General features: G+C 39.1%; 4 protein-coding genes across 12 annotated transcripts; 3 read left to right on the top strand and 1 right to left on the bottom strand.

Moving 5' to 3' along the window:
- The first annotated feature begins 1,621 nt into the window (after positions 1-1,621).
- Positions 1,622-7,075, top strand: LOC140800660 (uncharacterized). 3 transcript variants are annotated; one of them, XM_073155426.1, is made up of 5 exons: positions 1,623-1,856; positions 2,011-2,075; positions 3,805-4,938; positions 5,092-5,762; positions 5,877-7,075. In XM_073155426.1, the coding sequence occupies exons 3-5, from the start codon at positions 3,839-3,841 to the stop codon at positions 6,893-6,895; spliced, it is 2,790 nt and encodes a 929-aa protein (XP_073011527.1). In that variant the 5' UTR covers positions 1,623-1,856; positions 2,011-2,075; positions 3,805-3,838; the 3' UTR covers positions 6,896-7,075. The 3 variants fall into 3 exon arrangements, with proteins under 3 accessions (XP_073011529.1, XP_073011527.1, XP_073011528.1); XM_073155428.1 differs by lacking the exon at positions 2,011-2,075 and having other exon boundaries at positions 1,622-1,856; XM_073155427.1 differs by lacking the exons at positions 1,623-1,856; positions 2,011-2,075 and adding an exon at positions 2,756-3,252.
- A 341-nt stretch (positions 7,076-7,416) lies between these two features.
- On the top strand, positions 7,417-12,683 carry LOC140800965 (dolichyl-diphosphooligosaccharide--protein glycosyltransferase subunit 1B). Its single transcript, XM_073155916.1, has 8 exons — positions 7,417-7,621; positions 8,306-8,350; positions 8,601-9,232; positions 10,123-10,270; positions 10,587-10,766; positions 11,232-11,300; positions 11,700-11,789; positions 12,285-12,683. The coding sequence occupies exons 1-8, from the start codon at positions 7,514-7,516 to the stop codon at positions 12,408-12,410; spliced, it is 1,398 nt and encodes a 465-aa protein (XP_073012017.1). The 5' UTR covers positions 7,417-7,513; the 3' UTR covers positions 12,411-12,683.
- A 767-nt stretch (positions 12,684-13,450) lies between these two features.
- On the top strand, positions 13,451-20,229 carry LOC140800961 (protein ENHANCED DISEASE RESISTANCE 2-like). Of its 6 annotated transcripts, none has more exons than XR_012111332.1 (22): positions 13,451-13,928; positions 14,121-14,195; positions 14,300-14,353; positions 14,436-14,501; positions 14,570-14,622; positions 15,021-15,061; positions 15,893-15,988; positions 16,057-16,103; positions 16,182-16,282; positions 16,601-16,696; positions 16,787-16,848; positions 16,933-17,004; positions 17,365-17,511; positions 17,625-17,929; positions 18,003-18,072; positions 18,196-18,371; positions 18,611-18,712; positions 18,816-18,866; positions 18,963-19,106; positions 19,183-19,309; positions 19,615-19,716; positions 19,913-20,229. XR_012111332.1 is itself a non-coding variant. In XM_073155907.1 (22 exons), exons 1-22 carry the CDS (start codon positions 13,758-13,760, stop codon positions 20,009-20,011), a joined length of 2,220 nt encoding a protein of 739 aa, XP_073012008.1. In that variant the 5' UTR covers positions 13,451-13,757; the 3' UTR covers positions 20,012-20,229. The 6 variants fall into 6 exon arrangements, 3 of the variants coding, with proteins under 3 accessions (XP_073012008.1, XP_073012007.1, XP_073012010.1); XM_073155907.1 differs by having other exon boundaries at positions 18,009-18,072; positions 19,214-19,309; XM_073155906.1 differs by having other exon boundaries at positions 19,214-19,309.
- A 577-nt stretch (positions 20,230-20,806) lies between these two features.
- Positions 20,807-24,141, bottom strand: LOC140800962 (uncharacterized). 2 transcript variants are annotated; one of them, XM_073155910.1, is made up of 4 exons: positions 23,446-24,103; positions 22,903-23,030; positions 22,514-22,823; positions 20,807-22,170 (listed from the first exon to the last, which is right to left on the bottom strand). In XM_073155910.1, coding segments are annotated over exons 2-4 (1,257 nt in total). In that variant the 5' UTR covers positions 22,905-23,030; positions 23,446-24,103; the 3' UTR covers positions 20,807-21,225. The 2 variants fall into 2 exon arrangements, with proteins under 2 accessions (XP_073012011.1, XP_073012012.1); XM_073155911.1 differs by lacking the exon at positions 22,903-23,030 and having other exon boundaries at positions 23,446-24,141.
- Between the last annotated feature and the right edge of the window lie 340 nt (positions 24,142-24,481).

Raw genomic sequence — 24,481 nt, 5'->3', positions numbered from 1 at the left:
ACATATTACCTTTGATGATATTTACACGTACTAATTAATGGCGAAATGGGCGATAAAGCCATACATTATTGTGTGTCCTGTCTCAAGGTCAAGGTGTTGACTTTTCGATTCGAGGTTGACGAGTATCACGAGAGAGGTAATTAGGTCCTCTCCATTTTGGCCCAACTTGATCACCCTCCGTTCTCAACTTGATCCTAAAAGGAGACCACTTCGTCGTCGGATAAGTTAAACAAGGCCTGGCCTACGTAACGTACGTCAAGAGAGTTGTCACTTACGGCCCTATATATGTATATACAGATTAATTAGGGTTAAATTAAAGCGAGTCACTTATTGACTTAGAATCAATCTGCCAGCTTCGAGATCTGTGGTTTTATCAAAATATATACTTTTACCTTAGTTCGAAATCTCTAACCCTAACTAAAATTTCTAAGGTGGAGACCGGAGCGGATGCAGCTACTGACCAAGCAACCACGAATCTTTTGGTGACTTTTTTTTTTTTAATCACCCGATTTATGTGGGACCCGTTTGTTCAGTGAAAGGTGGGTACACTTGAAGTGCTCGTTATATATTGGCAAAGTTAGGTCAACGTATCATTATATAGCGAGTATTCTACGTGTAAAAATAATGTTAGGCAAAGATCGTCCTAATGCCTCTTCTTTACGCGTTAGTCATTAAAGATTTACTAGCCATAGACTAATGGAATAAAGAAACGACAAATAGCTGTCACAGAATTGCTATTAATTGTTACTTAAACAGAAAGTAAAACGAAGTGGGTCGAAGACTACGGTGTGAAAATTAACAAATGATCAACTCAACTCCAAGTCTAGATCCTTTTTTTTTTAAAAAAAAAATATTATATAAGATTTGGACGTATAATTAAACTAGTCTGCATCCGGGATGCATGGATGCTACTAATAGTAAATCTTTAACTTGAGTTTTGAGTTATCTCCTCTACTAGGTAGCGGAATGACATATATGTGCCTATATGCATGTATCTCTAGATTTACAAATTTAAAACGTGAAGCCTTATTGAACGCTAACTAAGATCGAGCTTTATACTGAATGATATATATGTGCAAGTATAGATTTGGTATAACAATTTGTATTGCACGCTAGCTAAGCTCAAGCTCGATTAATTTAAAAATTAATAACCGATATGATCACCCACTCATGAGACCTAATGGCACGTAATAATATTGGTGCATGGCTGCAGCTACATTGCTGACCTTTTCGGTAGAATGGATTGGATGGGCCCTCCTTACCGAACTTTTGATCAAACCCATTTCATAAACCAATCACCAAGAAAACTAGGAGCCTTTAATTTCTTTTTGGATGTGGATTGCAGTCAATTTCAACACAATATGTGTTGAGTTCTGACACCACTTTGTCTGGCATTGATCCTATCCAATCTACAACTTCAATGGAAAGACACCTAAACTACTAGTTGACCGTAAAGTAGTAATAGCTCCAAGAGGCCTACTTTTCCTGTCTCTTTCCCAAAAAGAAGCCAAACCCAGTTCAAAGTAATCTCCCTCTCTCAAGCAAGCAGAGCCACCACCATTCCCAACTTGCCTACTAAGTTTGGCAAGCCGCATTTTGCCTCACAGAGATGAGAGAGAGAGAGAGAGAGAGAGATGGAGAGCACCAAGAGAGAAATTAAAAGGATTTGTTAATGTTTACTGTGTAACATTGGTTGCAAGTCAAAGATAGCATCTTAAAATTCTAACGATCGATTATTTGATGCACGCACTATTTATATGCCCCTACGAGACTCCACCTCTATTGAACCATTTTCCAGCATTGCAGCACCAAATAAGCTCTCAGATCCATCAATGGCGCTGGTCTTGCGGTTGTAGGTAGATTAGCCTCATTGCTTGCTTTCCTATTCCTACTCCTGTCATCTTTTCTGTATTTTTAAGACACAAAGATACTGCAACCTACTTCTTCTTTTCCTTCTCGTTGGCGAGGAGAGTTGACATTGCCAATTCTTCTTGGAACTTGTGATCTAAGCGTTTCTTGGGATCGGGGTCTTGTCAGGAGCAAGCATCTATAATACGAGCTTTGTGTTGCTTGTGGTAATTATTTACTCCTTTCTCCTGTTGCTGTTTGACTCTATAATCGAATTAATCCATTGTATATTTTATTTACTTAACTGACAATAATGAAAATGCATTCTCGCGTACGTTCAGCAATTATTTTTTAGTAGTTAGCTCTTCCAAAATAAACAATTTACTTATATTTGGAATTCTAGTTCCTTCCAACCTAATATTCTTCAAACGCCAGTACTTTTTTTTTTATGGGGTGGGTAACTCCGATTTCAAGATGAAAAGAGGAAGAAGAAGAAGAAGAAGAAGAAGGCATTTTTTAAAGAAACTTGTGCGAATTATTGGAGTTGAGACAGAAGAGTTGGATTAAATAGAGAGGGAGGGAGAGAGAGAGAGAGAGAGGCACATTACCCAATACGTGAGTAAGAGAGACACAGTAGGGAAGAGGAGGTGCGCGTTAGTCTCTCTCTCTCTCTCTGTGTAATATTTTCCCTATTCCTCGCCTCCAAAAGCGGCTTTTAATGGTGTCGGCCGAGGGCAAATGTATGCGAAGATGTGAAGGTAACGCCTTTGCCCCTCTTGAAAACTCGGAGTTCACCCCATGTGACCGACCCATCTCTACTCGTTTACTCTTCTTTCATGGCCGGCGTTCCCCAAATTTTGTCTACCTTTCTTTTCTTTTCGTTTTTTAAGGACAAAAAAAGAAAAAGAAAAAAGAAAAAAGAAAAGGGAATTCAAATAATATCACTAATCGTGTCCTTGTTTGTGATTTGTGCAAAGAAATTATCTAAAGTTCCCGTAGCTATATAATATGGGGCACACGATCCACTGCACCTTAAGAGCCCCTCTCATTCATATGGGTGGTCTCTTGGTCTTTGAGCTTTGAGCTTTCTTTCTCCATTCCAGCTCATCCATTGTGATCAACTCCTTGTTTACTTTTGAGCTCTTTCACCTTCTGGGTTCGTTTATGTTCTTTGGATATTCTTCCCTCAGTTGGAGGTCTACTTGGCCCCAGGAGAGTAATCTCATCTTGGGTTCTAGCCGTTTATACAGAATCCAGGGGTTTAGTTGGCAGTATTCCGAGTTGGTGAACTGCCCTTTAAATTTGGAGCCCAGATAGAGAGACGTCAACAACACCTACATTTTGTTTAACCAACTTTCCTGGGAATTCAAAAGGATTCTTTTGCCTTTTGGCTTATATATTAAGGTTGATTGCTGTTTTAATTGTTCACATTCTGTTTCACATATTTGCATCTTTCTCATTTGTTTCTCGTAATTCTTTCGTTTGCCACTTTTCCTTTTCTTTTAGTTTGCCGTTCACGTTTTTGCTGTTTCGGAAACTGTTCAATGGATTACTGACTTACATAACTAAAAAGCAGCTACTCTGTCATGTTTATTCTGCAATGCAATGCAATGGGGGGGGGAGACTCTGGCAGCATATGATTCATAGGTTTAGTGTCGATTTCGTAGTCTACCTCTTCTGAGCTATTCAGTAAATTTTCAGTTATGTTCTCTGTGTCATTTTACTGCTCATTCAATCAATAAAACGCAATGCTCTATCCTTCTTTTGATGTCTAACTCATTATGTTTGCAGAACAGATAAAAGTAGGGGTGGTTTGTGGTCAATTTTTTTTTAAATTTTATTCTAATTTTTGCACCACATCCATATTTGAGTTATGATTTTCCTTCCTCTAGTTAATTTTGTTATCTTTCATTTTAATTTCTATTACTCCATTGTTTTTGTGTTCAATTTATTCAGGTAATCTCCATCAACTCGGGGTTATTAGCCTCCAATGATGGGTTTAGTTCGCAATCCAAGCATGAGGAGTGGGGAGTTGTTGGAAGGGATGATCAATGAGTATGTTGTTGGGAAAACGAATAAGTCGATGAGGAGTCCCAAGAGCGCTCCTTCTCGGTTGGTTGCGGCCTTGACCTTCCTTCAATTTGCGTTTGCAATGTATGCAACGTTTCTTTTGTATTACATGAGCCCCACTGTTGATCTACGCACGAAACCAGACTTCTCATGGGCCACCCGGATTGCACAGCAGTGGAAACACTTCATTATACAGCAGCCCCATATGATGTCAAGCCTCCAAGAAAGCCCTCTCCTCCTTTCCCCTCTTGAGGTGTGCGAGCACGAGAAGATCGATTTCTTACAGAAGAAATCAGAGGACGCAGTGATGATCAGGTTCAAGAGGGAGCTCTATGATGAAGTGCTAGAATTTCAGAAGAAAAACTCGGGGACGGAGACGCTTGCTGAGCTCATGCGGATCAAATCCAAGTGGAGCTCACGTGGTCCTAGCGTTAGCATCCCAAAGATTACTGTGATCTTGAACCATTTCAAGAGGAGAACACTTTGTGCTCAACTTGATTCACTACTCAACCAGACGTTGCCTTTCCACCATGTTTGGGTACTTTCTTTCGGAAGCCCCAATGAGATGTCCCTCAAAAGGATCGTCGACAGCTACAACCATTCGAGGATTAGCTTCATCAGCTCGAGCTATGATTTCAAGTACTATGGAAGATTTCAGATGGCCCTACAGACAGAGTCAGACTTTGTTTATATTTTGGATGATGATATGATTCCTGGCAAGAAAATGCTGGAGATTTTGGCCCATGTGGGAGGAACCGAGAAGTACAAGAATTCCGTATTGGGTAGCATCGGAAGGATCTTGCCGTTCAGGCAGAAGGACTTCACATTCCCTAGTTACAGAAAATTCAGATCCAAGGAGGCTGGACTGTATTTGCCTGATCCTGCTTATGATATCACCATCGAAAGAATCGTGCAGGTGGATTTCTTGTCAAGCTCCTGGTTTCTATCTGCCGACCTTGTCAAGACATTGTTCATAGAAACACCCTTCACATTTATGACTGGTGAAGATCTGCATCTCAGGTAACCTTTCTTGTTGTAAAATATATATATATATATATATATATATATATATATATATATATATATATATATATATATATATATTTTGGGAAGTAAGCAGTTCAAATTCATTTGCATTGCAAATTTAATTTGTACAATATCATGTCATGGCAGCTATCAGCTTCAGAAGTACAGGAACGCAGGGTCATATGTGCTACCTGTTGATCCATATGACAAGGAAACGTGGGGAGATAGTGAGCATCGACTTGCTTATGTCTCTGAGACGACAGTGATCTTCAAGGATATTGTTCAAGTCAGAGATGATCAATGGTGGAAGGCCCTCTCTACTGGCTACATCACACAGTGGGCTGCAATGTACCCTCAGAAAATCGATGCTCTTTTCTACGCTCATTCTCTTGACGAAGTTAAGGCCCTCGCCCCTCTTCTTGACAAATTCCGCAGAACCGTAGGCAGGAAGGCCTACATTGCTGTCTCAGGTGGTAGCTTTTGCCCCTGTGAAGAAGCGGCGGCTCTTCTCAAGTGGCCCAAGACTGTTTGCAAGGAGAGGCGCTTCAAGATCTTCGATTTGGACGTCGGAGCAATCTCAGGCATCTCAAAATCGGAGGTTCCGCTCCTACAGACCGTCTACTCCAGCATGAAAGGGCTAGTCAAAATTCATAACCCCAGTTTGCTGATTACAGTTGCTGACATTGATATAAATGTGAAGAATGCTCTCAGTATGGCTGCAGAGAGCAGCGTCAACCAATCCCACCTGGTTCTTTTGCCAAGGTCTACTATTCCTAAGGTACTCTGGATGGCTGATCTACGACCAACGGCGTTACCAAGTAAATTTTTTTCTCCATTCGTTAATATTAATTCCCCTACCTTTGTTTAGTTTTGCACCTACAAGATAAAGTTAAAAAGTTTTTTTTTTTTTTTTTGGTTGTTGTTCTTGGCAGATTGGAATCGGATGCGGCTCTCTGTGAACATCATCACTCAAAACCGTGCTAACTCTCTACAGAGACTTCTCAGATCTCTACAGAATGCCTACTATCTAGGCGATGAAGTTCCTATAAGTTTCAACATGGATAGCAAAGTCGACGAGGCGACTCTTAAGCTTGTCGGATCGTTTGAATGGCCACACGGCCCCAAAACTCTGCGCCGGCGCATAATCCAAGGTGGCCTGATCCGGGCCGTAAGCGAGAGCTGGTACCCGTCAAACAACGATGACTTCGGACTACTACTAGAAGATGACATTGAGGTCTCCCCCTACTACTACCTGTGGATCAAGTATGCACTGTTAGCCTACCACTATGACCCCCAGGTCTCCCTACCAGAGCTGTCGTCCATCTCCCTCTACACGCCGCGGCTTGTTGAAGTGGTGAAGGAGAGGCCCAAATGGAACGCGACTGACTTCTTCAAGAAGATCCATCCAAACACACCATATCTGCACCAACTCCCTTGCAGCTGGGGGGCAGTGTTCTTCCCAAAGCACTGGAGGGAGTTCTATGCCTACATGAACGCGAGGTTCACTGAGGACGCCAAGCAAAACCCAGTTCAGATTCCAAAATCCAGGACCAACGGATGGCAAGCCTCATGGAAGAAGTTCCTCATCGACATGATGTACTTGAGAGGCTACGTCAGCCTGTATCCAAACTTCCCCAACCAAGCCAGCTTCTCGACCAACCACATGGAACCCGGTGCGCACATTAGCGCCAAGGACAACGTAGTGAAGCACAATAAGCAGGACTTTGAGGTGCCTTTGATGAGGGATGACTTCACCCGACACCTGCCGGTTGGGAAGCTCCCCCCTGCTTCCAAGCTACCGGTGCTTAACCTGTTCAACCAGGCAGTCTCTCTCAAGGGGTTGAAGGCCGCAGGGGCGAAGCTGAGGCAGGATGTCATCAGCTGCAAAGAAGCTGAGCTCGTTCTTGTCGATCATGCCACTGGGTTGCCCAAGAATTGCACAAACTTCTGATTCATCAATTAATATTTTAATTCTTTTCCAGTCATTTTTAATGTATCTGTTAATTAAGTACAATTTTTGGTTTATTTTACGGGCTGAGGGGACGGGGAGACCAATTTGTACTCAAATCGTTACGTCATAAAAAGTTTCACAGACAAAAGCAATCGCAATAGTAAGCAATGCTATTAAATCCTTGCTACAGATGCATTTCGTCTTACATACTAATATTATTATTTATTAAAGAAAAACTCAGACAACATTATGATCGAACTATATATATATATATATATATATAGTGTAAGACTACTAAAAGAGGAACGTTTTAAACAGGCCTGAAAGTTTTATCAGCCCGGTTCAAGTTGGAGACCTAAGGAAGCTACGGGCCGAATCATTTGGGCATAATTCCAGTCCCATCGTTTATTAATTCTTCTTCCTTGAGAGTTGAGAGGATCTTTAGTTAAGAAGAAAATGTCCGATTAGTTAGCGGGTCGGAGTTTATCATGGATCTACTGCAGACTTAATCCCGTCAACGTTACTCGAGGGGAGTGGACCCACGGTCTTTAATCTGAGGGCGAGTGATTAGAAGATCCTCCCTCACAACACATCGGAGAAGACGGAACTACGGAAGAAATGGGACGGCGAACCCTAACCATTTTTCTTCTCCTCTCCTTCTTCCTATCCCTCCTCGGATTCTCTCTCTCCTCGCCGGAGATCCGAGTTGTTACTGCCGAGAAAAGAGTAAGCTTCGATTTCATACAATCAAAGAGCAGAAAACGGATCGAGTATGTCTTCGATTTCATACAATCCGAGTTGTTGCTGTTAAATTTAATGCTCTTTGATTTCATACAACCTGAACTGGAGTTTGAAAGCTTGATATATCCCTTGTTTCTGTTCCTTTATAGCTTTCCCTAATGATTTGGTCCGCATAATCGAGTATGTCTTCTAGATCTTCTTCTGGACTATCAAGTGTTGATTCCTTCGCGTAAATAATCCGTAGAGGAAAAGAAAAGCTAATCGTTTGGTGGTTAATTGATCCAAATTCTGATGCATTAAATTTAATGGGCGGAAGATTGGGGCAAGGGCTTGCCCACATACTAAAACGTATATTTTGTTTACTGATGTGAACGTGAAGTAGTTATCTCGGGCTGCAAAGTGCGAGCGTGAATCATTGGGTGCATTACCTTCTGATCCTCTAGAAAAAAGTTTGCAGGCTCTCTTAATCTCTTCTCCGCAACAAGTTAACAGAGATTTTGGTTGCTTAGTCTTTTCTATATCTTTTATGCGAATGTACGTACGAACTGATGTTAATTCAACATTTTCTCATGATGATACAAACTGGCACCATAAAATATTTAATGTTTAGCTATGTCTTGCTGGTATTTCTTAGGGAACTGACTTTTCCTGCATATAATGGTGATGCAGATTGATCTGACCTCCTCCATTGTAAGGGTATTCCTGACATTGAAGGTACAATATCAATTTTTCTTAAAGAATTCAAACATGGATACTTTTAATCTTCCTCTTTAACGGCTATTGGAATCATTTAGTTTCAAAACAAGGCTGTTTGTCTGAACCAGTTCTTAGTTTGCTTTACAAAGAAAATTTAATAGTACTAGATGAAGTTTCACTACGCTAGTAAAGAACAACTTAAGATATACTTAATAGCTTGTTTCTGATTGATTTCCATCAGTCTAACTGTTTAATGAAATTCATCCAGGTGGAAAACACTGGGACTTCTCAAGCTCCTGAAATTCTTCTTGCTTTCCCACCTACTGAGGCCGAGCATCTAGCAATTCTAAAAGCATCCACAGCAGAAGGAAAGCGTAAAAAGAAAACATATGTACCTCTTTCTGTTAGTCCCACTGAATTACCTGATACACCAAATGGTGCTCACTTGTTCTCTATTTCTCTACATAATCCATTAAAAGCGGGGGAGACAACAGTTCTGGAAGTACTTTATGTAGTTACACATTGTCTAGAACCCTTCCCGGCAGAGATCAGTCAGTCAGAGTCTCAGCTTGTGTACTATCGCGACAGTGCAATACTCCTGTCACCTTATCATGTTGCAGATCAGATTACATATATCAAAACACCAAGCAACAAAGTTGAGTCCTTTACAAATGTTGATCCCACTAGTCGTGCAGGCACTGAGCTGAAATATGGCATGTATAATGACTATCCACCATATTCATATTCACCAATAATTGTCCATTTCGAGAACAATCATCCTTTTGCGGTTGTTGAGGAACTTGTGCGTGAGGTGGAAATTTCTCACTGGGGAAGTCTTCAAATAACAGAGCACTACAAACTAAAACATGGTGGTGCAAGGCATAAGGGAATCTTTTCAAGGTCGGCTAGCAAACTTATATCATCATTTTCTTATCTAATTTAATCACTCAGTTAAATAGTGAAACAAACGTAGAAAGCATAATAATTTGAGATTATTCTGACTTCACTATGTGGTTCCAGATTATGATTGGCCCTTACATATTATTTATGATTAATTGCATTTTATCTCCTTGTGATTTAGCTTAATTTCACAAAGTTTTTATGTATTTTCAACTTAAGCATTTAACCCTCATATAGTCTTGATTAAAGTGCAAATATTATCTTTTTTATAATATTTGACTATATTAGGTATCGAACTTGAATATATTTATTAATTTTATTATCTAAAATTATATCAATATTATTTTAGATGCGTTGAAAAATCTATTCAGTAGAAAGATAGTAGTTACACTTTAGTCAAAATCATACGGGGTTAAGAGCTTAAGTCAAAAATACATAGAGGCTTTGTGAAATTGAGCCAAACCATAAGAGGGTAAAATTCAATTTCCTCTATTATTTAAAATGGATGTTCTTAAAAGATGCATTATGTCCTCATAAATAGTTTGGCCACCTCAGGTAGGAATTATCTTTTCTTTTCTCCCATTCTGTCCTTATTACTTGTTGGCTTGTTCTTCTCAGATCAAGATTCCCATTTGTAGGTAACCCTTAAAGAATTCATTTGATTTTGTGTGTATGTTGACCATTATTCTCCTGTTGCTTTGGCATATATATTAAAAATGGTCTCCTGATATCTGTATTTCTTTTATTTGCAGTTGATTTTCAATAAGATAGTAATCCTTTCCTACATTAGTTAGAAGGCTGTTACGAGGCAATGCACAATCCAAGCTTATTTCTGTAATTATTCCATATGTAGCTACAATATCATATTCTTGTGGGACTTTCTTTTCCAGGGTGGAGTATCAATCTAGGCCATCCATTAGTGGAGTGTCTTCATTTAAGCATCTCCTTGCAAGACTTCCCCCTCGAGTTCACTCAGTTTATTATCGTGATGAAATTGGCAATATCTCATCATCCCATCTGCGTATTGGTTCACAGAAGGTACATTTGTTTCTTTTTTACTTCTACTTGATACAGATCTTTAGGTGCTTTCTTTGTTTCCTATGGCATTCATGATTTAATTCTGCAGACCTTCATTGTATCTTTTGGAATAGCAAAAATGCTGAAAATATCAAGCTACAAACATAAAGGAATATTAGTCTAGTTTCTTTTAACTATAGGTGGTAAGGAATACTTTCATGCTTGTAAATCTAAAGGAAACTTAAAGAGATTATGACGACAATTGTTTCTTAGTATTTACTATTTAGTGTTTTTTCTATACTACAGATTAATCCCGTCAGTTGTTTTTATTTTTCAGTCAGAGCTAGAGATAGAACCTAGATATCCATTATTTGGAGGCTGGCAGGCCACTTTTGTTGTCGGCTATGGGCTACCATTGCAAGATTTTCTCTTTGAATCAGATGATGGCCGGCGTTACCTGAATTTCAGTTTTGGATGTCCTCTCCTTGAAACAGTGGTTGATGACTTAACCATCAAAGTAAGTTGTGGGTTCAGTTCAGTAATCCTACTGCAGTATTACTTAAATATTTATCCAGTGTTGGCCCTGTTAGGAATTTTTTTCTTTGACTGTTTTATAGAAGAATCTCTCTCTTAAGCCGAACATATTACCTATGGTTTAGACAACTATGGATCATTATCAAGAAACATTTCTATCTAGTGTTGTTTGATGAATATGCCTTTCATTGTTATTATAAAATTTGCTAGTGCTTGAATAGTTTTGTCCAGAATTGATCAACCTGAAATAAATTCTTAATTTGTTTCCACCTCAATGTTGCCTTCTATTAACTCTGAGGCAATGAAGTTTGTGGAAGGTTGAAACCAGTAGTTATAAGAAGTGCACGGAGAGATTTTTTTCTCTTATGGATGGTAATACTTTGTTTTTCATATATTTGTTGTACTGTATCAAAATTCTTTTTGACAGAAACTATGGTTGTTGCTTCAGGTAGTGCTTCCTGAGGGATCCAAAAACCCCTTAGCTGCAGTTCTTTTCCCTGTGGAGCAACATCTTGAGGTAGTTGTCTTCTACTTGTCTCATGTTGAACTTTTCATGTGCTACATTGTTCTTATATTTGTTTCTTTTTCTTTCTTTTAATACACTGAGAAGTTGTAAGTAGTGTCATATGCATATACATTATACATATGTATATATGTATGTATATATTATATATATGTATATATGTATGTATACATTCTATATATGTATATATACATTTAGGTTGAGTCTATCATTATTCAGGAAAGCTAACTGGATACTCTTCTTTGTTATTATGTATGAATATCTCTTTATTTTCCTAAGGATGACAAGCTTATTTGCTCTTGCTTTTCCATATTTTAAGCTGTCACCACTTCTTTGATATGATGTTCTTTCATTCCTGGTGATCAGGACATAATATTTTGTCTACTATTGCAGACAAGTTATTCATACCTTGATGTTGTTGGGAGGACAACAGTGGTCCTTAAGAAGAAAAATGTAGTCCCAGATCATAATATTCCTTTTCAGGTATTTTCCCTCATAACTCCATCGGTGAGATTTATGAATATGCTGGAAATTTTTAAATCTTGTAATGAAAGGTAGTTAATCCATCACTTCATGTTCTTCCTTGAAGTAAAAAATCAAAGTTCTTCCTGAAGTATAAAATAAAAAAGGAAAGAGTATGCACAAATACTGAAGCTAACATTATCCACTTCCTAATCAGAAATGGTGTGTTGTTATGATTATGGGCAATTACCCAGTCCAATCACCTTTTCAAATTATTGATTTTTTCTCCTGGAGATTAAGGTCAATTGGCCTTTTTTATCATATAGTCTTTACATTTTTGCATCTCTACATGCTTTGTATGCATCTTATTCGCTGTACTTTTTTTTTTCCTCTCAACCACTTCTGAGCTGTTAAATTTATGATTGACAGTCTTTTTGAACCAGAGTTCACTCTTTGGTCTTTTTGTTGAAATATTACTTATGATGTCCTTTGTCCTCTGATTTTGTTTTGCTGCAGGTCTACTATGATTTCAATCCGATTTTCATGCTTGCAGAGCCCTTGATGTTGGTATCTGCAGTGTTCCTATTTTTTATTGCCTGTATTGCTTATCTTCACATTGATCTATCAATCAGAAAATTGTAGGGTCTTTATCTGAATATAGCTAGTGGCTAAGCATTTTGCTTCTACTATCTTATCAGATTCATATCCTTACTGTGAACTTTTTAAGATACTCCAGCTATCACTTGTAGTATTTCAGTTATTTTGAAGTATGAGTTAAGAGTGGCAGAGCTTTTGTAGAACTTTCTTGAGGTTGTCGTGACCAAATTTTGACGACACTTTTTACTAAGTCTCATATGAGAATCCTTGATACTTGTATTATGTTTTCTCTCAAATTTTGACGACACTTTTTACTAAGTCTCATTTGAGAATCCTTGATACTTGTATTATGTTTTCTCTCAAATATTTTGAATAGCACTATATACTGAGAATCACGGTGGTGTGGTAATCATATAAGCAGATTTGAAATGTACATTATAAGATAACTTAATTTTTTTTTTATTCTGTTAGTAGGATCTCTTGGCATAGTTGTTTGATTCAGAGAAAGCATGACTTTATTTCAGCAAATAATGGAATATGGAAAGGGAAGTGGATCGCATGTCATCTGTATCCCGTCATCGCAAATTTGCAATCTAGTCTTTTTCTCTCTTTGTTTGTTTGTTTGTTTTTTTCCTTTTATTTATTTGTTTGTTCTTTTTTTCTTTTTGTGTGTGTAAAGAAGTCATACGAGGAACACATCTATAGCAGAGAAAACGTCTGCTAATCCAACCGGTAAACATTTATCGTGATTACAACACCTTTAATTATGTGTCAATCCTGACGTGCATTGAACATTGGCAGGCTATTAAGAACCAGCTAATTTGCTTGACTGGATCTATCACACAAAAAAAGACTAATTATGCAGAGAAGAAGTTGATCATTAATCGTGACCCGGTGATTTCTTAGACATAAAAGTTGCGATAAAATAGAATATACAATTGAGTATTTACTTAAATGAATACTTGATATAGAAACTGGCTATAATAATTAAAAGAAAAGATGAGTTTTGATAGATAGGATTAACAGAGTCGAAAGAAAACTCATTAAGCATCAATACTAAATAGCAGGTCTTCAATTCTTTCGCTATTGCTAGGAGCACTCGTGTACAGCACGAGTCTAGCCGGGGAAAAGCTCGACCGATAGACTTCGTCTCTGATGACGCTTTCCGTCGAATATTTTGTCTGCACGAAAAGGTGGCAATTCTTCATACGAACAACGATGAGGTCACGCCCCCAGTTCAGATTCCCCTCGATAATACAAACCGGGAAGACGGAGGAGGCCCACCAATCACCAAACCTTTGCTTTTCTTTTTTCGTCCTTCTTCTACGAACTCTTCTTCCTCTCTTTCTAGGTCCAATTCCTTCTCACGGACAGCCGTCGTAGGAGGAGGAAATGGATAGTTCAGGCGAGGAGGAGGAGGAGACGAAGATCGAAGGGTGGTTGTATCTTATCCGATCGAATCGCCTCGGGTTGCACTACTCCAAGAAGCGCTATTTCGTTCTCGAGGACAACAATTCTCTTTGTTGCTACCGGACCACACCTACACCCGCATCAAGAAGAGAGGTTCTTAACTTCTTCTTTGTTCTCGTTGATTCTGATGGATTGCAAGTTGTGATTAATGATATTAATCCATTCTATGCTAAGCTATTTGTGTACGTCTCAAAATGAGATCGCGTCATTTGTGGTTCTTCAAATTTTCATTGAATGCTTTCTTTTTTGGAGAATTTTTTTAAAATTTTTACTTAACCTTTTCAGGATCTTAAACGAAGTGCATTTATTGATTCATGCGTACGTGTCACTGACAATGGTAGAGAAAACATCCACGGGAATGTAAGAATATACCAACTATGTATAATGCAGCGATTAGTATTGATATTTCGACATGTTTTATATTCGTCTGTTCCCAATCTTGAAATTTCTTCTCCAACCTGCAGGTTTTCTATATTTTTACTCTGTACAATACTTCCAATCCCGATGATTACCTCAAGGTGAGTCACTATGCTCATAGGCTTACTCTTTGCACTTCATCCTCAGATTATGAGTGGCTAATATACTACTTTGACCTTGCAGTTGGGTGCTATAACCTCTGAAGAAGCAGCTAAGTGGATAACAACGCTAATGGAAGCAGCATCAAAAGTTTGTTGCTTTCACTTAGCCCACTTTTTCTACTCAATACATGCATTACGTTATTCACTTGTTTGCAGGAACGCTGCGAGATTGTTGTCGCTTGTTCCAGAAAAAGATGCCTGACTCTTAGGTTATAAGATCACCAATCATCTCTACTGTAACATTTCTTTAGACCAACTACCAATATCTTCTGCATTTACTTTTTGAACATGCAAAACAATCAGTTTTCTTATAGTATATGCTATAATCTTGTGGAACTAGAGTTGTCCTGTTGTTTCAATGGATTTAAGTAGCATTTCTGTTAATCAAATATAACTATCAAAACTCTTCATCTTTAGTATGTCTGTTTCAGTGTAAACACAATGCTTATTTAATTAGCATTTCATAGCTCTATAATAATTGAATTACTAGTTATTTGCTTGTAATCTTACAGATCCAGAACTATATCTTGAAGAAACAAATTTTGCTCCATCTTAGTCATCTGCTTCTTATTTTGTCATTGTTTTTTTTTTCTGTGCTTATTTATAGGTTGAACCGGACCAAACAAAGGAGTATTATGTATTCCATAGGTAACTATTAACTACTGTTATTTTTATTTCACCAAATATTCCTTTTTGGTAAATTAGTTATATACATGGATTTTCTTAATAAACTCTATTTTTCCTTGTTTAGATTTAGTAATTGCAGTTATTAGTATTACTATTCAGAAAAATCTTTAGATTATCAGGGTGTGTGACCTTTCAGCCATATGTATGGTGGTTCTTTATTCTCTAAATAAATACGAGGGGAAAAAATGTGTTCTACTCCCTATATTATCAACCTAGTATGATTGGCACATACTTTTTTTGACTCTATCCAAATCAATCTGTCTTTTGCTTTTATTATCTAGTAAACACCCTGAGACAGAATTACCTACTTTAGGTTAGTGAGGTATTGGTTACACGGGCCAATTCCAGATCCAGTTTGGCTGCATCTAGCCTGGTTACCAAGGTTAGATGAATGGTTCATAGGCCTAGTTAGCTTCACAGTTTTCTGAGGGCAGTATGAGAAATTAACCATATAAGGCTAGTTGACTTTGTTGGTCTCTTTGTTAATGGAGTACATTGTTTGGACATTATAAACAATAAAGGACTAATCAATTTGGGGATGTCCAAAAAGTTGGGTATTTAACTATGGTCATAATAAACAATAATGTAGGTGGAAATTATATAGTGCCCTAGTCTTAGCAACTTGAAATTTTAAACATTTTGATGTTTGTAGATTAGATTCAGCTCTCATTATGAAGATGGATCCAATTACAGTGCAAATACATTACTGTAAATCTTATTATGCTAAGTTTTGTTACTTATTTGTCTTTGCAACTTTGGAATTTTCAATTTTTTCCATGTTGACATTGCTAGATTGGACTGCCCCAGCACCCTCGTGTAAGAACTCAGATCCAGTGACATATGACGTTATTGCACCATCCTCTTGGACAATATTTGGCTGCAAAAATGGTACTGTTTTCTGTTTCCTTGTTTATTTCCCTTGAGCTTCCTTATTCAATATCTACAAGCTTCTGTAGGTTTACGGCTATTTAAAGAGGTAAAAGATGGAGATTTTTGCAGCAAGGTACCGAGTAGATCTGATAAATTAGTGACTACTCAGGATAATTTTTGACCAATTTTCTGAATACATTTCTTTTATCAGCACTGGGATGATCATCCAGCTATAATGGCAGTAGGTGTAGTTGATGCAACTGCCGAGACTATTTTCCAGACAGTTATGTCTCTTGGTCCATCAAGATCAGAGTAAGACTACGGCTACCTTCTATGTCTACCTATAAAAAATGCCCTTGTATTTGTTAATTCCCGAGGGAAATAGGCAATTCTCTGGAAACAGAGAACAGGCCAACCTAGCGATTTTCAGAACATATTACCAAAGTCAGAATGTAATCCAAGAGGCATATCAGAACTAGCAGGATGGTACAGACTACTGAATCTGTCAGTATAATTGAACAGATTGTGAAAAGTGAAAAAGAGAAAATGATATAAGTTTTGCAGACATCTAAAGGACAATATCTGAAAATTAGCTAAATTAAATTGACTTTGAGATGAACTTCTACACAGATGGGACTTCTCCTTTGCTCAGGGAAGAGTAGTTCAACCCCTGGATGATCATACAGATATCATTCAAAAAAAATTGCATAGTGATTGGTTGCCTTGGTGAGATTATCAACTCATAAAACCTTCTTTTGCTTAGCTATTAGCTCTACCAAAAATCTTGCTATAACTATATATGTTTGTACTTTGTAGGGGCATGAGACAAAGAGATCTATTGCTGCACCGTTATTGGAGGGAAGATGATGGAACATACAGTTAATGTCCTTGCAATTTTTTTCCCACTGTTTGATACTATATCTTTATAATAAAATAATGCTGCTTCTTTTGATTTCTGACAGTTATTCTATATCATTCTGTGTTCCACCAAAACTGTCCACCAGAACGAGGCTATGTTCGTGCATGCCTTAAAAGTAATGGATGCTTTGCTAGTAGAACTTTTCATAGTAGCATTCTCTATTATGTTCATCTCAAAATAAAATATCTGAGATGCTCTAACTAACACTGCAAAACACTATAGCAACCCAAACATTTAATATGTTACATTGCAACTTTATGCAAACACCCTTTTCTTTCTTTTTTTCACTTTTCTTGGCCCTTCATCAGTCTTCAGTATCAGTGGAACCTGGATCTTCCGATTGCTGGCCTGTTACCATTAATTTGATCCTCCTCTGCACCTCCTCTGATGGATCTGTTCTACTACTTTGTATAGCTAGCATGCTTTGCTCACTCATCTACCAGATTTAATAGTGATCTTAAGTTTATCTTTCTAGGTGGAGGATATGTTATTTCTCCTGTAAACCAAGGAAAACAATCCCTTGTCAAGCACATGCTTGCTGTTGATTGGAGATTCTGGAAATCATATATGTTTACCTCTTCTGCAAAGTATATCACTATCCGGATGCTAGAGAGAGTTGCAGGTAGTAGTCTGCTATTGAGAATCTGAAGTGGCCTTTTTCAATGACTTACCTTTTCACTGAAATATTTTCTTTATCATATTCTTATATATGCATTTCATTCTTATTTTTCGTAGCATTAAGAGAACTTTGCCGGTTGAATCTTGAAAATTTCCCCTGCTTTAATTTCCCATCTGAAGTTACGAGAGAGGTAAGACTGCCACGGCTTGGCATAGAAGTGGAACTGAAATTGGCTGGAGAGATCAGTAAGAATGAAGACTCTAGAGAAGGGTCTGGAGTGTCTCAAGCCAAATCTGCAAATGCAGATCATTCTTTTCTTCAAACAAATGATGCAGCTGATGAATTCTTTGATTTTCCGGATGAATCAGAATATGACCAAGAAGAGGTCCTATGGTCTTCCGAAGCAAGCACGCAATCAATGGTAACCTTTACTTTACCTTATTATATGTATCTTGCATTAGAGTATTGAGATCTTTTCCATAATTGTTTCATAGGTGCAGGACCACCACCAGTCTACTCTGTCAACAACCACAATACTTGTAAAGAGATTTCATGATCTAGCAGGTGGGTCTGCAAAGGTTCCTTTTAAATTTTGGATTTATTTTGCAGGACATATTTCAATATCCATGGTACTTTTCTTGCAATACGAGACTTTTCAAGTTATCTGATTCTTTGGGTTCTTTTCAGCTCAGAAGATAGATTACATGGATCTACAAGAAGCTTCAATTGTAGATACAATAACATGCAGTTATGGGAACACACTTCAAAAGGACTCTAGTGGTACAATAGCTTGTAGTTGGGCAACTGCAGATCCCTCTACATTTTTGATTCGTGGGAAGACATACTTGCAGGACCATTATAAGGTACACTTTTAGACTTCAATGTACTTATTGGATCAATCGTTCTCTTAGACCAAGACTTGGACCATCATGTTATCAATTTGTTCGCACGAGGAGAAGTAACTTATTAGCATTATGGAGCATTAAAAATGCTCTGATACAATTTTTTTTGTACAATTCTCTAGTAAAATGATGGTCAGTTTTGTCACCATTTCTATCACTTGATAGACTAATCTTTCTAAAGATAATTTTCATATACGTAGATCAAAGCTGATGGTACCTTGATGCAAATGATAGCTGCCGATTGGCTAAAATCTAATAAGCGTGAAGATGATCTTGGTGGTCGGCCTGGGAGCATTGTTCAGGTGATGTCAGCAATAATTTATACCCTGATAAACAGGATAAAGAGGAGATCTCTCTCTATCCGTGTGTTTGCTGTGGTAATAGCAGAATTTTCATTCATTACAGAAATATGCAGCACAAGGTGGGACAGAATTCTTCTTCATTGTCCATATACAGGTGAGGAATATCTATTTTTGCAAATGAAAAGAACCATTTACTCTGATGTTTCAGATATGTAGACTCTATGGTTTCTAATTCTTGTGCTAAAGTCAGGTCCCAGGTTCAACAACGTATAGTCTTGCCTTGTATTACATGATGGATATCCAAGTGCGAGATGTTCCTCTATTAGATAGCTTTGTCAGAGGAGATGATGCTTTCAGAAATTCAAGATTTAAGCTCATTCCATATATATCTAAGGTGAATCCATGTGCTTGTGCATTAGCCGTGAGTTTCAACATGTGTTAATATTACACCTAGTATACACTTCTTGCAGATTATGTGGTTCCAATTTTTGTCCCTTGTAGGGATCTTGGTTAGTGAAGCAAAGTGTGGGAAAGAAAGCTTGTTTGGTTGGCCAAGCACTGGAAATACATTATTTCCAAGGGAGAAACTACTTGGAGGTAAAATCAGGGTATCTACATTTTCTTTTCTGTTCTTATAAAATGTCTATACTGCAAAATATAGAAAGATTAGAGTGCATTACATATTCTGCTGGGATGCGAACTCACTTTTAGACTTCTTTTTCTCCTTTCTTGGAAGAGAATAAAAGGAACAGCTAACACATGGATAAACTCCTTCCTAGATCTAATGTTCTGAATGGAAGACTATTCTTCATTACTATCTTTCCCCAACTCAGTCATATCTAAGCATATGAATCAGTTATTCTAGGTTGTAACCTTGCATTGACAATTTATTCATCTTTCAGCTTGGCATAGATATCGGCTCCTCAACAGTTGCTAGAGGTGTAGTGGGCCTTGTCCTTGGTTACTTGAATAGCCTGGTGATAGAAATGGCATTCCTGATACAGGTAAGAATGCTATATCTACGAGGAAAAATCAGAGCAGTTGTTGATTTTTAAAACATTGTTTCGAATGCTGCTTACGTTTTCTGTGTTAATGTGCTAAGTATATATTTTCACATTGGAGGATCTCCTCTGTGTTTAACATCATTGCATGACATGAATAAACTTATCCACTATCGTAGTAAATCGAGATATTTAACAGGGAAATATAGAGGAAGAGCTTCCAGAGTTTCTACTTGGAACCTGTCGGTTGAACCACCTTGATGCCTCTAAAGCGGTACCTATAAGGCAGTTTTTGTAAATGGTCACATTTTAACCTAATATTTCTCCGAACAAGTATACTGCATGTCCAGCTTTTCTCGAAATTTGTTTTCTGGGAGACATATCCAGCTAACTATTCTTTCAATTGGTGCAAAACTCCAAATGGGAGGCAGAGCAATGTACATTTATCTGAAGAGGTGCTGAACTTTTGTATACAGATTATACATCATGTTGGAACTCGATGATTCTTTATTTCAACCTTTGTTGTCGTTGTGTGATCAAATTATGTGTGACAAATAGTGGGCATACAATTTGGGAAAACCTTGGAAGATTTGCTATTACCATTCTCTTTGCGATGAGTACACGCAGCACAATTAAATGATCACGACTCCGAAAGGATGAGAAAGTAATTGTATACTCCTAACTGTACAACAATTCACACTGGTGAAAAATCCATTCTGACATGGCATATCGAATTGATTTCCTGTTCTATATTGGCCCCAATTGGGAGTTAACATTTTGGGCTACAGATAATTAGAGAATCTAGATTCAGTGCATTAAGATCAAGATATTTGAAATAATTTAACTGGTTTCGAACAGTAAAGTTTCTTTACCATGCTTTACTCGAGTTGATGCCTATTGAATTTTGGGCCTCCATAACCTTTATTATTGGGTTTGGGCTTTATAGATGTCAGTGACACACTGTGTGTGTGTGTGTGTGTGTGTGTGTGAGAGAGAGAGAGAGAGAGAGAGAGAGAGAGAGAGAGAGAGAGAGAGAGAAGAGAGAGAGAGAGAGAGAGAGAGAGAGAGAGAGAGAGAGAGAGAGAGAAGAAGAGGAAGAAGAAAGAGAAATAGATTAGATAGTAATCAATCAACTGCAAAAAGAACTCAATACACTCAAGCTACAATATCAAACTAGCAATCTTTCTACTTCTTTTTTTTTTTAATCTAATAATAGCCCCCCCTTCTATTCTTCCTTCCCCTCCTTGTTCGTCTAGCTACACTTCAAATCTAATTCTCTCCTCTGTCTCAATTCTTCTCATTCTCGACTACGTACCTAAATTCTAACCATGCTCGTCGCCTATCTCTCCTCTTTTCCTCATTCCCACACTCTCCTCCTCCTCCTCCTCCTCCTCTGTACAAAACTAGGGGGGAATCAATTGATATGAACTCCAAAGAAAAGAAAAAAAAAATAGAAGAGAGAAAACCCATAAATCAATATCGACTCTGGTAAACTAATTAAAATTTGTGTCCTCATTCCCTCCTCCGAATGTAGCCGAGTAGGTCGCAGTCGGGCTTCTGAGTAGTACCTTTGTTCCGCATCTCCACAACCTTCTTATGGGAGTTGGAGTGGATGGAGGGGACGAAAGTGGGGCTCGCTGCGGGGCGGTACTCAGGGAACAGCCTCCCGGACTTATACCGGACACCGCACGCGTTGCACAGTGTCTTGGGTCCCATGGGCCCCGCCCTCCACTGCGGCGTCTTCTGTATCTCGCAATGCATACACTTCCTCACTGGAGGAGCCTGAGCCTGAGCCTGAGCCTGAGCCGGAGCCTGCTGAAATACTGTTAAATCATCATCATCAACATCGCCTGCCTCGGAAGTAGAAGCAGCGAAGGAGGCCTTGCTCTTCTTCTTCTTTTTCTTCTTCATGGCCGGAGTAAGAGGAGGAGGAGGAGGATACGACTCGGCGATGCTCTCCGGATCGGAGGAGATATTGGAGAGCGGTTGGACGTCGGAGGAAGGGGGCAGGAAAGGGACGGTGACATGGGGACGTGGGGAGAAGGTGGTGGGGCGGGGCCGCTTGCTACGGGCACGGGCGGGCACCACCAGAATGGGCTCAGGTGGACTCGCACTTCTGCTGCTGCTGCTTATACTGCTGCTGTTTCCGGAGAAAGAGTAGGAAGACGACGAATAGGATGAAGAGGAAGACGAGGACGCTGAGCCAGAGCCAGAGCCAAAATCAGAGCCGCCTCCGGTTCCGCCGCGAAGGGTGTTTGATTCGAGGACTGAGACAGGGCTGGATGTGCAGAAGTGGAGCAAGTGATCTTCTTCTTTATTGATGGCACTGGGGATGCTAATGTTGATATCGGTGTTGGTGGTGGTGTTGGGGAAAATGGTGGAGAAGGAATCGGTGGTGGTGTCGTCAAAGAAGTTTGACAGCCATTCCAACTGCACCATGTCTATATCATCCTCGCACTGCATTTTATTTTTTTCCAAACATTTGCACACAATGTCAGCGAAGCAGAGCAAACATAACCAGATCACAGAGTACTAGACAACTAGAAGGACAACAGGAAGAACACTACCAAATCCCCCCATCCCCACTAGTCGGTTTAAAAAAGAAAAGAAAAAAAAAAAAAGGAAGGAAAAAAAGAAGTCGTCTCGGTTTGGGTCCATCTATTTTAAGGGGTACGATGTGGGCCCAAACGAATGTGAGAGGATCCAACATCCAAGACAGCATTGATCGATTTCACGTACCCTACCCGGAAACCATTACAAACGAACAAGAACTGCACTTAAATGTGGGCTCGGAACTTACAGCGCCAAATTTGTCCTCCTTTCCTCGATTCACTGCATCACCGACACTAACATTTGCTGTCTCCACCCCTCCTCCTCCTCCTGCCGCTGCTGCTAAGAAAGCATCGTCCTCAACAGGAGGAGGAAGCAGCGAGTCCAAGTCAGGAGGAGGGGGAGCGATGAGGTGGCCGTTGCCGGCGCTCGAGCCCGCCATCTCAAGCAAGGCTTCGTCTTCTTCGTTGGAGAAGTCGAGCAAGTCATCGATGTGGTCGAACAGATCACCGCAGGTCGCATCCATGCAAGTGTCCGCCATCACGTTTTCCCAAGGCCGCCTGCATTTATATTTTGCTCATCAATAACCACACGACAATAAACTAATTAAAAATTGGTATATTAGTTGCTCACAGTTACATTTCATCTGTTTGTTTGAATTAACTTGGCATTAATTTTGCTTAACATGTACATTCCCAGATTTCCCCATGGACTATTTGTCGTTGCACAATTCTACTTGCTACCGCACCGACCGCAGTGTTTTACCCCTGTTGCAGAGGAATTTGCTCATAATTTACAAGTGGGAGGAGGTCATTTTGGGACACAATTTTCTCTGCTTCATTCGTTCGCAAAAAAAAAAAAAAAAAAAAAAAAAAAAACGGCATTCATCAATTTTCCTTTATTTTTCTTCCCTAGTTGACAGTATATGAGAAAAGTCGCATTCTGCTGAAGAGGAGAACAAGTAAATTCGTCAAAAACTACGTACAATCGAAAGCCAAAAATACCATGTTAAAAAGGTCGAATGCGCAAAACTAATGAACTCGAGGCAAATCAATAATGCGACTGGTAGGAATAATGCGAAAATTAAGAAAATTTAAGGTTGATTCTCGCAAGGGACGAAGGAATGAACGGTCGAAATCCCGCAATGAACCAAACTAGCGTCAAAAGCTTTAATTGGAGTACCTGTGGCTTCACTCTCGATTAGGGGACTCTCCAGCACTTATATTTCTTCAGTTTTATCTTCAATTCCAAACAGCAACGGAAGACCGACTTCGATCAAATTCCCAAATCCAGCGGTAAGACACAATGAGGCAGATGAGAGCGGAACAGAGCCAAAAGAAGGCCAGACTTAGCGGATATGCACTCAACTCGCTTGACGAAATGCCGGAACGAGGTCACTTTCTTTTTAGCGGCTAGAGACCCTCCTATACGAGGAAGCAGAAAAGCTCAATTCCGGATCTCCATCACAATTAAACAGCGTCAACGAGCATCGGAAGGAACGGACAGGCAAGTTAAATTGAAAAGCTCCAACTCTGTTCAACTGCACTCTAATATATGTATTCCTACCCCACTCTATTCCTAGAGTGGGAAGCTTTAAATCAGTTGAGAGAAATAGAAACAGAGAGAATGAGAGGTCGTCCGGAATAGAGAGAGAGAGAGAGAGAGAGAGGAGTAAATAAACAGAGGGGGATGCAAATTGGAATAGCCTAAAAAGAGAAGAGAATGAAGTGGGTAAGAGCTGGGAGATGAATTATGGAGGAAAGAACGTGGGGGTGAGGGGGGGAGGTGAAGCCTTGGCGTTGCCTTGCGTCGCCTCGCTCTTTGGTTAATTTTTTGTGGGAAGATGGAGTTCCACTAGTCGCCAACTATTACTACTGTAGATAGATGGATGGATGCAAATGGTAGGTAAGGTTTCCTCCCTCATTGCTAGCTGTCCTCTCCAATCCTCATTGTCGTCACGTTCAAGTCTTCTCTCTCTCTCTCTCTCTCTCTCTCTCTCTCTCTCTCTCTCTCTCTCTCTCTCTCATAAAAAGGGGAGGTGGGGGAAATTGGCTTTTCAAGGTCCCCCACCGCTTGCCTTGGTTTTCATAAATTTTTTTTTTTTTATTTTCACTGGTTTTGGGAAAGAATAGAGAATTATATAAAATGAAAGTTAGGGATATTTATTAAAGCGTATATACTGTAAGTAAAAAAGGAAAAGATAAAGAAACGCTAAGCA

Source organism: Typha latifolia, chromosome 14 (genome assembly GCF_019914945.1).
Source record: "Typha latifolia isolate L0001 chromosome 14, TyphaL0001v2, whole genome shotgun sequence".
NCBI classification, from domain to species: domain Eukaryota; kingdom Viridiplantae; phylum Streptophyta; class Magnoliopsida; order Poales; family Typhaceae; genus Typha; species Typha latifolia.
The sequence above is the reverse complement of the archived record's forward strand: the minus strand, read 5'-3'. Positions and strand labels throughout refer to the sequence as shown.